We start from the raw sequence: 13,497 nt of genomic DNA, 5'->3' as shown, positions 1-13,497 counted from the left end.
CTAAATTTATACCTGAAGGAACTATTTTATAGTTTCTAGAACAAATGAGACTGAAAGTTAGAAGAAAAGAAATAATAATGATCAGAACAGAAATTAATGAAAAATGAAAAAATAGAAAAGATCAATAAAACTAAAAACCAGTTAATTGAAAATATAACCAAAATTGATAAACCTTTAACCAGATTCATCAAGAAAAAAAGGGCCTTCTAGGCCCAAATCGATGAAATCAGAAATGAAAAAGGATAAGTTACAACCAGGACTACAGGAATATAAAGGATCAAAGAGATTACTATTTTTTTCACCATGGCTGTTCATTTTTAATTATCTCATTTAGTACTAATGACTTCAGAAAACATCCGCATGGAAATTCACATATCAAATTCTCTTCCTGACACCTCCACTCTGATATCTCATAGGCTTCTCACACAACACATCCATCACTGGACTTGCACTATTTTTCCAGAAGTCTGCTCCATATACTAGCTTCTCATCTCAGTGACAGCAACCCCATCCTTCCTGGTGTGCAAGCCCAGACCACCAATAAGAACTGCAACAGCCACTTTCAAAGCATGTTAAATGCTCTAATGAAACCATCAGACTCTGATGACTGATATAGACATGATAACTATATGTTTTGGGTTTCTCCATATTATCTTACAATTTCTAGCTCTACTTTCAAAATGCACTTAGAATCACGCTTCTCACCTCCTCTGCCACAATCACTCTGGTCCAAGCCACTATTATCTCTCATCTGAATCACTGCATTCCCCGCCCCCCAACAATGGTCCCTATTTCCACTTTTCTGTCCCCTTGCCCCAACTATTCTCAGCACAGCTGCCATGTCTAATCAGGGGCATTTCTCTACTCAAAACCCTGCAGCAGCTTAAAAGAAGTTTACAAGCCCCATACTCATTCTGTTCAAGCTTTACAAGCCTCCCTGCTATTCCTGCTGCTGCTACTGCTGCTAAGTCGCTTCAGTTGTGTCCAACTCTGTGGGACCCCATAGACGGCAGCCCACCAGGCTCCCCCGTCCCTGGGATTCTCCAGGGAAGAACAGTGGAGTGGGTTGCCATTTCCTTCTCCAATGCATGGAAGTGAAAAGTGAAAGTGAAGTTGCTCAGTCGTGTCTGACTCTTCAAGACCCCATGGACTGCAGCCTACCAGGCTCCTCCGTCCATGGGATCTTCCAGGCAAGAGTACTGGAGTGGGGTACCACTGCCTTCTCCAGCTATTCCTGAAATACACTCAATTGTACTCCTTCTTCAGAGCATTTGCTCTGTGTTCTCTCTAGAATGCTCCTCCCCAGATATCCACTAGGCTACTGTCCTTGGCATTTTCAAATCATTTCTCAAAGCTCATCTGCTCAATGAGGCCTATCTGGAGCATGTTTTTAATAAAGAAACATGCCCAACTATCCCAACTCCACCTTACCTCATCTCTGGGGTTCAATCCCGTGTGTGTGTAGGTGTGTATGTGTGTGTGTGCATGTGTGTATGTGTGTGTGCACACACACGCACGTTCAGTTGTGTCTGATGCTTTGCAACTCCGTGCACTGTTACCCACCAGGCTCCTCTGTCCATGGGATTTTTCAGGCAAGAACAGTGGAGGGGGTTGCCATTTCCTATTCCAGGGAATCTTCCCGACCCAGGGATCTAACCCTCATCTCCTCTGTCTCCTGCATCAGCAGGTGGGTTCTTTATCACTAGTGCCACCAGGAAGCCCTTCAACCCCCTTCCTTTGCTTCGTCTTTTCCAAAGAATTTATCACTTCCTAACATGCCATATAAGGTACTTATTTATGATAGTACTTCTTCTTCATGGTAGAATGTCATCTCCAAAAGAGCAAGGATTTTTCCTTTATTCACTGATATATCCCAACTCCCTAGAGCAACACCTGGCACATTCTGGATTCCTGCATTTAGCAGCGCTTATTGACTATCTGCCACAGGACACACCCTGGAAATTAAGCACAGAATAAGACAATCATGGTGCCTGTCCCCTTGGAGCTCACAGTCTAACTCTTCTGCAGATTTCCTGGACACAGCTATTTGTATAACCTTCAAAAGAAAGTGGAAAAGTATCGAGAAGAAGTTCACCAGCCAACAGTGTGTGAAATGCTAAATGTTAAATGCTCTAGCGAAACCATCAGACTCTGATGACTGATACAGAAATGGTAACTATGAACTTTGGGTTTCAGGCTTCAGTGCCATTCCCTACAGTCCAGAGACTAGAAACCAGAACCCAAGGTCCTTCGGTGAGTATGTAAGAAAAGAGTTTGCCCTAATGACTGGGGCTTGTGGTGCTCAGTTGTGACTCTTTGTGACCCCATGGACTAGAGCCCACCAGACTCCTCTGTCCATGGAATTTTCCAGGCAAGAATACTGGAGTGGGTTGCCATTTCCTTCTCCAGGGGATCTTCTTGACAGAAGGAGTGAACCCATTTTTTGTGTCTCCTGCGTTGGCAGGTGGATTCAAAATATAAAATACATAATGATGAATAAGGCAAGAATACCCAGGGATCGAACCTGGGTCTCCTGCATTGCAGACAAATTCTTTACTGTCTGAGCCATTAGGGAAGCCCCAAGTAAGTCATATGTGATGCTATATCATTCTAGTCTTTTGATAACTCTTCCCCTAAATAAAAAGACATGTTCCAAACAAAAGTATCCCCATTTTAAAAATTCCCCTGACAGGGTAATCAAGTCTTATGCCTTATTCAATAATTAGCTGGACTGAAACTCTTGCATGTCCATATTTTTCTGGCACTCTGGCAGCAAATTGATAACCTCGCGCAATTTTTAATTAGCACCGTTAAAATTGGTTTGCTAAATTAGCCGACTATGAAATAACCTCACCCAAATGATTAAGTTCAAACTGCATTTCAAGTCCTTCGCCTGTTTTTCACTGCAGGGACACATCACCGCTCGAGGATTGTTAATGACAGTGTTCTGGCCTGTGCTTCAGTGCATGCCCCACACAGCGTGTGGCAAATGCCAGCTGGCACGTCTCTATGCGGCTGTTTCAAGTGGCCTGCCAGCCATTTGGGCTGACATCTCTATTACCAGAAACAGCTCGGCCTCCATCCTTAACCTGGTGGAGATGGTATTTAAAGATGAGCCTCTCTGTGTTCAGGGAAGTCACCTGTGTTGCTCGACATGAGGAAAGCCAGGACTTGCCTTGGTTAGGCCATGGGGGTGGCCAAGCTTAATCGGTAGGACAGCCGTGCTCATCAAGGGAGGTCACTCCTTCCTTATACCTCACACCCAAATGGGACTTCTGAAGCAACGATTATTTAGCAAGGATGTTCATATGACCTTATGTCATTTCAGAATAAGACCAGGAAGCAGGCAACTTGAACCCCAGCATGTGGATAAGAACATGAGAAGGCTGAAATAATTCACCCCGATCTAGAGGCAGAGTCAGAAGAGAATCTCTGGCCACCTGTCTGCCAGTCATCTGCCACCAGCTGCCACCATCAGCACCGGCCTCTGTTCCCTCAAACACTCCTCACCGGTCTCCCTTTCCCAAGTTTTATCTCCCTCCCACCACGTCTCTATGCCTTAGCCAGAACAATCTTCTTCAAAGGCAACCCCACTGGTATAACTCTTCTATATACGGCTTGGCTTTCCCTGGTGGCTCAGTGGTAAAGAACCCATCTGCCAACGCAAGAAAGGCGGGTTTGATCCCTGGGTCAGGAAGACCCCCTGGAGAAGGAAATGGCAACCCGCTCCAGTATTCTTGCCTGGAGAATCCTATGGACAGAGGAGGCTGGCGGGCTGCAGTTTGTGTGGTCACAAAGAGTCAGACAGGACTTGGCGACTAAACCACAGCAATACCAGGCTTACCTCTGCACTCGGGTGAAGGCCCCAGATCATCCCACAAAGCCCCTGTCATCTGTCCTCCACCTTCCTCTCCTGCCTGCTTGCCACATTCCGGCCACCCTTCCCTCTTCCAGTTCTCTGAACTCTCTTTGCTCTCTCAAGGCTTCTGCACAAGCTATGTCCTCTGCGCACAGCTCAGTCCCTACTCCTTGCCCTTCCACCAGATTAGTGGCCAGACTTTCCAAACAGCCACCAGAGAAGCCGAATTCCAGGTGCTTCAGTGGCCTGCCATGGCCTCTCCCAGGATGAGGGCAGCCTTGGTGTCCATGTGTGACTTGACTAGACCCCTAGTCACCCTGGAGGGGAACAAGGTAGACAGTGGTGTTAACAAGGGGAGAGCAATGGTGGGACTCTCATGGACTCAGTATCTAGAGGCCTGGGAAGAAAAGAGCCAAGGGAATCTGGGAAGGGTTATAAAAGTCATTATACAATATAAAGGTGTTTCGTCTACCCTCAATGGCTCCAGAATGCAAAGGCAGATCGATCATTCTCCCTTGGCCTGTGTGGTCCTTTTACATGCTTAAAAGGAAGAAGTCAGCTTAAGGAAGATCTACTGGGTGTCTAGCATTGTTAAAACAGACTCTGACGTCCTTAGTGGCCCAGTGGTTAAGATTCTGCCTGCCAATGCAGGGGTCATGGGTTCGATCCCTCATCTAGGAAGATTCCGCAGGCCGAGGGGCACTAAGCTGGCATATAACAACTACTGGAGCCCCGGCACCCTAGAACTCATGTTCCGCAACAGGAGAGGCACTGCAGTGAGAAGTCTGCACAGCACAACTGGAGAGGAGCCCCCACCCGCCACAACTAGAGATCGCCCGTGCACAGCAACGGAGACCTAGCTCAGCCCCCCCAAAATCGACCTTGACTGATTTTCCATTCTACCTTTCCCACATTCTCTGCTTACAGTCATCTGATAGAGGGAAATGGGGATTCTTTCCTGCTGGAATTCATTCCTTGTGATCTGTTCTATGAGGGGGTGGTTTCAAGGAGTTTTCACACCTGGGCTGGAATCATTAGAGTTCCATTCTAGCTCCCTCTGGAAGGAAGAGTCCTAATAACTCTGGCCTAAAAATTGTTCTGCAGAGCTAGGTATTCACTTGCACAACCTCAGAGCTGGGAATAGAAGGCACTGACCCTGCTGTTAGAGGCTTATTTGACTAATGAGTCTCTATTTGCAGAGAGACAGGATTTCACATACAAGCCATAAACACAGTTACATTCATGTTTCCTGGTGGCTCAGCGGCAAAGAATCTGCCTGCCAATGCAGGAAACTCGGACTCGATCCCTGGCTTGGAATTATCTCCTGGAGAAGGAAATGGTAACCCACTCCAATATTTGTGCCTGGAGAATCCCATGGACAGAGGAGCCTGACGGGCTACAGTCCACGGGATCACAGAGAGTAGGACACGACTGAGTGATTAAACAACAAAGGTCCTTAATTCCCCTCAGGCAACCAAACCATTTCAGAATATCTTTTCCAGGCATCCAAGCATACCAGTGACCAGTGGCACAGGCATCTTCCTGATCTGCTCAATACTGAAATGTACCTACTGGAGAACGTCGTCCACCAGGTGGCAGCCAAGCCTTAACTAAAATGTATGTCAATACACGTGCCCTGGATTCACAGACAGGAAGTAGCTTCAAGACCAATGGCACATGGACATGCTTGAATCTGTTCTCCTGGGTTGGTCTTCTCTATAAGATGTTCAAGATCGACAGTGTTAATGATACAGTTTCTGATGGCTGCTTCCAAAGGTAGGAATGACAGTGTCCCACGGACAAAGCAAGGCTGAAAGAAGAGGATTTACAGTGGCCTCTCCACTAGGGATGCTTGACTGTTAGCACAAGACTGCCTGTTCTCTTGGCCCTTGGCGACCATTGACCCTGCCACTCAAAGGTGTCACCCCTTAAAGGCTCCATGTGCTCAAGAGCAACTTTCCTTTCAGGGACGCTGAAGCTGGCTGCTTCCAAGCAGAGCTGGAACTGAGCTCCGCCTCACTCCGTGCATTCCCTCATAGTCACGCAGGGCAGTCCATTTCCTTACCAAGCCGTAAAGTCCTTTCGGGGCACAGCCTTTATTACTTGTCTGGGTTTCCTCTCCCAAGGATGGAACGCTCACTGGCTGAGACTGTCTCTCCCCTGTTCTCCAGGAAAGGAAAAATAACATTTGGGTCCTAACAGTTCAGTTTAAGGACAAGGTTGGAGAGAATGCCCTGCTGGTCCAGTGGTTAGGACTCCAGGCTCTCACTGCCAAGGGCCTGGCTTCAGTCCCTGGCTGGGAAACTAAGACTGTGCCAGCCATACAGTGCACCCCAAAGAACCAAGAAAGAAAACAAACAAAACCCACCCCCTCCGCCAGGTTTGAGGGGGAAAGTAGAGGGGGTCGGAGAAGCAGATGAGCAGAAAGGCCTTCATCTGTGACAGAAAGGGCCGGACCAAGGGGAAGACTATGAGAGGGGAAAGCAGTGAGGCCTCAGAGAGGACAGAGGACAGGATCCCTGGTCCACTCTGTCAACGACTCCCTCCCTCAATGCCGAGAGCTCTCAGGCCAGAGGAGACATTCAAGAGATGCCCCAGCGATGTCCTATAGGGATAGATGACCAAAGTCAGGGGGTCCCTTCTGTATATAAGGCCCAGAACCCGCGAGGAGCCGGCAGAAAGACACGTCAAATTTCTCGGCAGCCTAGAGATTTATCATCAAAATGAGAATGACTTGGACAGCATAAGAAATGTAGTATTTCTTACAGCACAGAGTGTGCGGAGCTCGATTTGTACATGCCACAGTTACAAGGTAAACTGGAAATGCTCTAAGTTTCTGTATTTATCCAGCTTGTGCACTCAGTGGCTGGTGGCACCGCCAGTCTCCCGATCTGATCCGGGGAGCAGGGTTTTCCTCCCATCTGGGAACAAGGGAGCAGCGATCCTGCGCAGGTCCTCCTCTTGCTCAAGGGCAGGAACAGACACCGTGCTTGCTTCTCTTCTGGTGTTTCACATTCTTGTGAGTCTAAGGTCAAGCTATGATGTAGAGCCCTCCCGGAATAAATGGTACTTTCTCACCTCTTTGCCTCTAATGATTTACTACGCCCATCTTCTAATCCAGAGGTCAAAGCATCAAGTAAAGGAGACCTCCCTCTTCAACTTTTAAATTAAAATCTACCAAAAATATGTCAAGGTGAGGAAAGACATAAAACCACATCAATATATAAAGTACAAGACAAAAGAAAATTGTTTAATAAAAAAACTGTCCGTGCAGAGGGAGGCAGCCTCTTTATTCTAAGCTCTTGCTGACCGGAAAGACGGGAGGTAAGGCTGTACTACTGGCAGCAGAGCAGGGAAAAGGGAAAAAAAGAAATCCTCAGAATAATTTCCTGCGAATAGCAGCGTGGTAGGAGAAAGAGAAAGTTTTGAATTCAACATGAAGTTTGGAAAGGAGGGTGTCTAAAGGGATTCATAAGGGCGTGTTCTAATGTCCTCATGAAAGGGAATGGCTTCTACTTCAGGTCACATTTGACACACATCTTGCAGAACTTCTCCTGACAACTCACCTGACTTGTGGCGTGACTGTGCAGATGGGCCTCCGTGAAGGCCTGCGGGGCTGCAGAACCAGAAGCCCAATCAGAGTTACATACTGTCAGGAAGCATTTAACAGGAGGCTTCCTGTGTGCTGTTTTGGATCTGTCAGGAATCCTCTGTTCCTAATTAATTCCTGAATATTCAGGAATTAAGAGGAGAGGCAAGCCTCTCATGGGGCCGAGGGATCCAGGCATTTCCTTGGTTAGTTTTTCAAGATGGTGATAAGTACCCTCTTCCTTCTTGTGAACCATATGATAAAAGTGATTGTTTACAACAACTCTCTCTCTAATACGGATCGCCTGTGTTTTGTAAGTCTGGAATTTTAATCTTTATCTTTGCCGAGAATACCTTGTAAGACCCACACCATGTTGATTAAAACACCTTTGCTCCATCAGAGCTTGGGTCCCCGTGTCTTCCTTTCTCACTCTCTCTACCTCTCTATTTCTGGCTGATTTCCTGGAAAGCAAAAGCCAGCTGCAAAACCCAGGAAATACTAGCCTCTCTCCTCCTTTCACTTTCCCATTGTCGACTCCAGACCACCAGGTTCTGGTCCACTGAAGGACCTCAACAACATACTACTTACAACGATCAGGATTCAGGTCAGGTTTGCATCAGGTTCCTACTGTTATTTACAGTCAGCAGCCGTTCCAATTGGTCCATACCTGTGCCTTTCTGGGTAACTTCTACTCTATCACCCAGAGCAGTCACACAGAACCCCACTTCTGGGCGAACAGTCAAATTTCCAGGGCAGTGAAAAATAGAAGGCAGTCTCCCTCTGCCTGCCTGGTGACCCCCCAGAGCTGCCTACGAGAGGTTCTCCACCAGTGCTGGTGACTCACACAGATGATGAACCAGTAATGGAGACACGTGGTCCTGAAAACGGCATGCACCGTACAGAAGGCATAGGGCTTAGAGGAGATGCAAGATCCGAGAGAGACGGCAGAGGAAAACGTCAGCCAGAATTTATAACAGACGGGAACTCTGTTTCTCAAAAAGAACATCCATCACAAGGAGAAACACCACCAGGCCGCCTGATAAATCTGAAGCACCCTGGACCCTACTGCAGAAGCACGACTTCAGGACGGTGGGGGAGGGGCTGAATCAAGGAAATCTGCGTTTTTAACTAGTTTCCCCAGTGGCTCTTGAAGGAATACACAGGATGAGAAAGGGAAAGAGATGGTGTGCTTGGTCTTTCTAAGTCTGGAGGAGCACAGACCGATCAAGAGGAAGGCTCTGAAGGTAACTGTAAAGACAAGAGACAAAGGAGAGAGAGAGGAGGGCTAGAGGTACAGATCTAGGATGAACCTGAATTTCCTGATAGAATAGAGGCAGGAAATAACCCTCAGAGGGCAAGTTTGTTTATATATTCAGCCTCCAGACCTTCCTATTTTGGAAGAAGCCTTACTGTGTGGATTCTGGTGGGAGGAGGCCTCTGCTTCTCACTATCAGAACCTAGAAACCAGCCATTCCTGCCTCTACCCTTTAGCGGCTAGAAGGTGAGGAAGTATCAAGACCACGTCAATCAGGTGCTGCTGCCCGGACTTTGGGTCTTAAAGGAGAGTCTCAAAGACACAAGAGACACTGAAGAAGTCTAATTCACAGCACTGGCCTCCCTCGTGCCAGGAAGCTTGTGGGGATGCCCAGCCCAGCCTCTGCCTTGGGTGGGAACTTGACTTCTGCTGAGTCATTTTTCCATATATGACATTCCCAGCCTTTCCCACCCCTGAAGTTCTGAACTACTCACATATTTTTCAATAAATTCCTTTTCTGCCTATGCTTATAAGACTTGGAGAACACTAGAGGCCAAAATTAGAATCCATAATAATTTCCTCCAGATACTGAAGAGAAAGAAATATAAAGATATAAGAGAATGCATGCTCAGAGAGCAAAGGGTCAAAGGATTGCTTAAGGATTGAGGGGACCTCCCTGGTGGTCCAGTGGTTAAGACTTTGCGTTCCAATGCAGGGCGTGCAAGTTTGATCCCTGTACAGAAACTAAGAGAGTTTACTGATGAAAGTGTTTGAGAGGATTGACATAATTTTGCAAGTTCTACTGTGGCTAAAATGCTATCAAACAATATTTCATGCTACAGAGAAATGGTTCATGAAAGGAAGAGTCAATTGATGTGGCAAACATCATCACTGTCTTATTTTAAGATCCCAGTCTTCAACTACCACCACTCTGATAAGCCAGCAGTCATCAACAGTGAGGCAAAACTCTCCACCAGCAAAAAGATGACAACTTCCTGAAGCCTCAGATGATGCTCCGCATTTTTAACCAATAAAATGCTTTTAAATTAAGGCACATACATTTTAAAAATACATAATGCTATCGCACACTTAATATTTTACAGTATAGTGTAAGTATAACTTTTAGATGCACTGGGAAACCCAAAAATGCATGTGACTCACTTTATTCTGATATTCACTTTACTGCAATGCTCTAGAACCCAGCCTGTAATATTACCAAGACATGCCTGTGCAAATTAGTATCTCAAAAAGTTATCTTACCAGGGACTTCCCTGGTAGTCCAGTAGCTAAGATTTCGCTTGCCAATGCAGGGGACATGGGTTTGATCGCTGGTCCAGGAAGATTGCACATGCCTCAGAGTAACTAAGCCCACAGGCCGAAACTGCTAAAGCCTGGGTGCCCAGAGCCCATGCCCCATAAAAGAAGGCACCACAGTGAAGAGCAGCCCCCACTCACCGCAGCGCAGCAGGTAAATGTAACCCAAAATTAGTTTTTAAAAAGTTATCAGGCAGTCTCTCTCTCCCACCTGTTTCCATGAGATTATGAGCACCACTGAGGATCAAGAGTCTTCTGCATCGATGTTATTCTATAACCCAGGCATCCTGCTTTGCACAGAGAATGCGTCATATATATTGATAAAATTCATTCAAGGAGAAGGGATGAAATCCATGGGGGTCTGGGGAGAGACTTAACCACGCAAATAGGTGGGTAGAGGTTCCTAAAGAAACTGGAAGAATTGGACTAATTATGTAGTGAGACAGCTTATATTTAAAAATGTGAGCCTCCCCTCGAACAGCAGAGAAAGGCCAGAAAGTGGAAGAAAAGCTTCCTCTTTCTCGTGAGAGGATGCCACAAAGAAGAGTAAATGCATAGAATGCCCATCCCTGATCTTACAGTGTGTTTATTGCAGCTAACGTCTTCGTGTTCTACCTTCATGTAATAGTTAGTGGGCAGCAGGTAACTTGTCTTCTTGCCTCTGATATCTTCAAACTCGGAACTGGAATAGTTTCTGCCACATTAGCGAAGGATATCAGTCATCAGTGTTTGCAGCCACAGCCTACACCGAGCTGGTGAGCCCTGAGGAAACTCAGATGTGCAAACACAGGATATTGGCTCCAGAAGCTGCATATCAAAGGAATGATCTCAGTGAGCCCAGACTCTTGCATCTTTCCATACATAGAAAAGCACTAAATTCCTTAATTGGAGATATCTGATTTTCTTTCATTAACAATAATCATTTTGACATGTGCTTTGTTGCAAAACTTCAATATAACCTGGCTCTTCTCCTCGTCAGAGCAGTTCTCTCAGGGTTACTTGAGATGTCGCCACCCAGGCTTGAAGTCCTAAAAATTCTTACCGAGTAAAGCATACCTCTCAACTTCTAGGCTGTGAATATGTTCTTTAGTTGGCAAGATCAAGAGAAGCCAGTACCCTGTGGGGCTGCTGGGCACCAAAGCCTTTCTGTGCCCCCATTTCTTGATTACAGGAAAGGGGCTTAATTCAGCCTCCAGTACCTTTCGTGAGTTCCAACAGCAGGTTCAAAGAGTTGTTAATTAGGGAAGGGCAGGCTGTGAGATAAGCGGGGAATTGTCAGAAGAAGCAATGGTGCAGCCTCGGAGCAAAGTCGCGACTCCCCCTCAAGGGGTACACATGACGGAGTCTTTGAGCTGTCGTGCAGATACTGAAACCCCTACCTGGTGGGAGGAGTTAACAGTATGCTGCCCAGCAGCATGTAGACCCCAGACCCTTTGGAACCAGAAGGTTGATGATGCTGACTCCCACTGACTTCACTACCAACCACTGAGCACAATGTCCATGAGCTGACCATACCCTCTTTGAACCATTTACTATGAAACGTCTCTCTACCTGCTGCAGGTTGAACACACAGTTCTGAGGGCATTAGCTCATTGTAGCCCCCTTTGCCTGGCAAAGCAATAAAGCTATTCTTTTCTCTGTGTGTGCGTGTGCGTGTGTAAGTCGCTTCAGTCGTGTCTGACTCTCTGCCTCTCTATGGACTGTAGCCCGCCAGGCTCCTATGACCTTGGGGGTTCCCCGGGCGAGAACACTGGAGCGGGCTTCCATGCCCTCCTCCAGGGCACCTTCCCCACCCAGGGGTCAACCCGAGTCTCCTGCATCTCCCGCATTGCAGCTAGATTCTTAACCGCTGAGCCGCCCAAAACTCTCTCTCTCTGGAATTTAATTCAACATCAGTCTACAGAATCCAGATTCGGCTTCAAGATTCACACTGCAGACATCCTTCATGGATGGCCCTTTATGTACAGTCAACATCGGAATCTCAAACTTGCCTAAAGAAGTTGCAAAACAACACGGTGATCATTCTGCATCACTACCTACCATGCATTCGTGTCACTCCTTTAGAAAAAGTCAGTCTTCCATTAGCAAAGGGAAGACTTCCAGCTAGATGCGGTCAACAATGGTGGGAAAAGTTGAGAGTTCCTCTCAGGTTTTAGGGCCAGTAATCAAGAGTCTCATAAGTTTTCAAAGGCATATCATCTCTTTTCCTATAACCAGGTACCCAGTTCTCCACTAGCTCTGCATGATCTTGGGCATCTGTTAGTTCCTAATTCCACTAATTCTTCTGTCTCCTAGAACCCCCACGTCTTGCCCCATTTCTTTTGTGATCATAGAGAATGACAGACCACCTGGTCTCGCTCAATAGTTCCAACCCAGTCACAGAAGGTTTCTGCTGCTTGAGGAAAATCAGGATGATGCTATAGGCCACACAGGGCTCTATATTTAGGATGAGGGATTAAAGGAGACATACTTATTGGTTCTGGGCATCTATGATGCTGATTCTCTGATGTTGCCAAATCTAAAACTCCTTAGTAGTTGCATTTGATTATTTACCTTCCCCAAAGAAGCTCAATTTCCAACACTAAGCATTTAGAACCTTATAACAAAGAGGAATTCTGTACTAAAGTTGTAGCTTACTTAGTATTGAAAAATATGAATAAAAGTCTGTATGTAGGACAAAAAGCAACAGTTTGAACTAGACATGGAACAAGGGACTGGTTCAGCATTGGGAAAGGAATACAACAAGGCTGTATATTGACACCCAGCTTAATTTATTTGCAGAACACATTATGCAAAATGTTGGGCTGGATGAATCACAAGCTGGAATCAAAACTGCTGGGAGAAATATCAACAGCCTCAGATATGCAGATAATATCACCTTAATGGCAGAAAGTGAAGAGGAACTAAAAAGTCTCTTGATGGTGAAAATGGAGAGTGAAAAAGCTGGCTTAAAACTCAACATTCAAAAGGCAAAGGTCATGGTATCTGGTCCTATCACTTCATGGCAAATAGATGGGGAAAATTCAGAAATAGTGTCAGATTTTATTTTCTTGGGCTTCAAAATCAATGCAGACGGTGACTGCAGACACAAATTAAAAGACACTTACTCCTTGGAACAATAGCTATGACAAATCTAGACAGCGTATTAAAAAGGAGAGACATCACTTCACTGACAAAGGTCCATATAGTCAAGTTACAGTTTGGCTAGTAGTCATGTTTGGATGTGAGAGCTTGACCATAAAGAAGGCTGGGCGACAAAGAATTGATGCTTTTGAACTGTGGTGCTGGAGAAGACTCTCTTGAGAGTCCCTTGGATGGCAAGGAGATCAAACCAGTCAATCCTAAAGGAAATCAACCCCGAATATTCACGGGAAGGACTGATGCTGAAGCTGAAGCTCTAATACTTTGGCCATGTGATGTGAGGAGCCAACTCCTAGAAAAGACCTTGATGCTGGGAAAGACTGAGGGCAAGAAAAGAAG

The 13,497-nt window shown here is 46.1% G+C and overlaps 1 protein-coding gene across 1 annotated transcript in view; it reads left to right on the top strand.

Moving 5' to 3' along the window:
* Positions 1-2,178: 2,178 nt before the first annotated feature.
* Positions 2,179-13,497, top strand: part of NOBOX (NOBOX oogenesis homeobox) — a 34,406-nt gene continuing 23,087 nt past the window's right edge. The window contains exons 1-2 of the mRNA XM_040259920.1: positions 2,179-2,253; positions 2,910-3,101. Coding sequence (XP_040115854.1) covers positions 2,179-2,253; positions 2,910-3,101 — 267 coding nt within the window. The remainder of the gene's footprint in view (positions 2,254-2,909; positions 3,102-13,497) is intronic.

This window comes from Oryx dammah, unplaced genomic scaffold, assembly GCF_014754425.2.
Source record: "Oryx dammah isolate SB20612 unplaced genomic scaffold, SCBI_Odam_1.1 HiC_scaffold_18, whole genome shotgun sequence".
NCBI classification, from domain to species: Eukaryota; Metazoa; Chordata; class Mammalia; order Artiodactyla; family Bovidae; genus Oryx; species Oryx dammah.
The sequence above is the reverse complement of the archived record's forward strand: the minus strand, read 5'-3'. Positions and strand labels throughout refer to the sequence as shown.